Consider the following 1,444-nt stretch of genomic DNA (forward strand, 5'->3'; position numbering starts at 1 on the left):
AAAAAATGTCCCTTCATTGTTGCTCTCAACAAGGTAAACTCTCCTTTTGAAAATTGAATCATGAACACATGCTCCTAATTTTCTGTTACTTTTTTTAAAATCAAGTTTTATAAATTATATACAATAATACATACCATGTTAAATATATAGTTCAGTCTGCTTTGACAAATATGTACACACATGTAACCCTTTTGTTAAAAATAGAGACCATACTTCTTGAAACTTTCCTTGTGTTCCATTGCAGCCAGTTTGCTCCTTTCCTCTGGCCCCAGGCTCACACTGTCTGTTTCAGACACTAGAGACTGGTTCTCCCTGTTGTGTGATTTGGTGTAAATGGAGTCATACTGTGTATAGCCTTTTGACCCTGTCATCATTTGTTCTGCATGTTGCAAACAATGTATTACCAGTTGTTCCTTTTCATTACTGAGTAATATTCCATTCTTTGGATAAAACCATACTTTGTTTATCTGGTTTTAAATTTTTTATCATTAAAGCAGCTATGAACATTTCTGTACTGATCTTTGTATAAAAGATACTTGGCTTTGTTTCTTGTGAGTAAATACTTACTAATGCATTGTTAGAACATGTTTGTCCATGTTCATCTTAATAAGAGAGAGCCAAGATTTTCCAAACAAGATAAAATGCTTTATAGTCTTACTAGTGATGTTACGTTCACTGTCTTCCCATCTTTGTTAACACTTATCCTACTTGTAGCTAGTCTCTTGAGTATGCCATGCTCAGTTCTTGTTCTTCTTATGCATGTCTCTGAAGGACTAATGCAGTACATTGAGCATCTTTTCACATCTCATTTGACATCTTTATCACTTTGTATCCTATTCAGACTTTTTTGCTCACTTTTAAAAATTACTAGATTGTTAATAATTTTATAGTGTGTTGCACATATAAAGCTTGAATTTTTAGTTTTGGAAATCTCCCAATTTGTGAGGATTTTCAAAAATAGTTTTTGTGATTTTGATTATGTGAAAGTAATAATTTCCCATTTAAAATTCGTGTAAACTTTTCTACTATTTCTGGACATTTAATAGATTTAACTTCTTTATTTAAATTGCTGATTTGTTTTGAGTTTATTTTTGTGTGTAAAAATGTCTGTTTAAGGGACTATCTCAACATTTCCCTATACTGATTATCTTGAAATCTTTGTAAGAAAGGAAAAAAGAGACTAATTTGCACTATTAAATGGGTTGGCTACTCATGTATTAAATTGAATATTTCATACTTGTTAGATACACAATATTTTACATAGTAAGAATTTTTAAGAGCTATTAATCTAGTTGAATTCATGGGTATTTGAAGAATGTTAGAAATTTTTCTCATGGAGAAACTTTTCTAGATTGATAGGTTATATGATTGGAAAAAGAGTCCTGATTCTGATGTGGCTGCTACTTTAAAAAAGCAGAAAAAAAATACAAAAGATGAATTTGAG

The 1,444-nt window shown here is 30.7% G+C and overlaps 1 protein-coding gene across 1 annotated transcript in view; it reads left to right on the forward strand.

The window, feature by feature from the left end:
• Positions 1–1,444, forward strand: part of EIF5B (eukaryotic translation initiation factor 5B) — a gene marked incomplete at its 3' end in the record, with an annotated part of 91,235 nt that overhangs the window by 71,331 nt on the left and 18,460 nt on the right. Inside the window, exons 16-17 of the mRNA XM_006887854.1 lie at positions 1–33; positions 1,352–1,441. The exon at positions 1–33 is cut by the window's left edge and continues 7 nt beyond it. Coding sequence (XP_006887916.1) covers positions 1–33; positions 1,352–1,441 — 123 coding nt within the window. The remainder of the gene's footprint in view (positions 34–1,351; positions 1,442–1,444) is intronic.

This window comes from Elephantulus edwardii, unplaced genomic scaffold (genome assembly GCF_000299155.1).
Source record: "Elephantulus edwardii isolate Elephantulus edwardi_28Jun2011 unplaced genomic scaffold, EleEdw1.0 scaffold00062, whole genome shotgun sequence".
NCBI classification, from domain to species: Eukaryota; Metazoa; Chordata; class Mammalia; order Macroscelidea; family Macroscelididae; genus Elephantulus; species Elephantulus edwardii.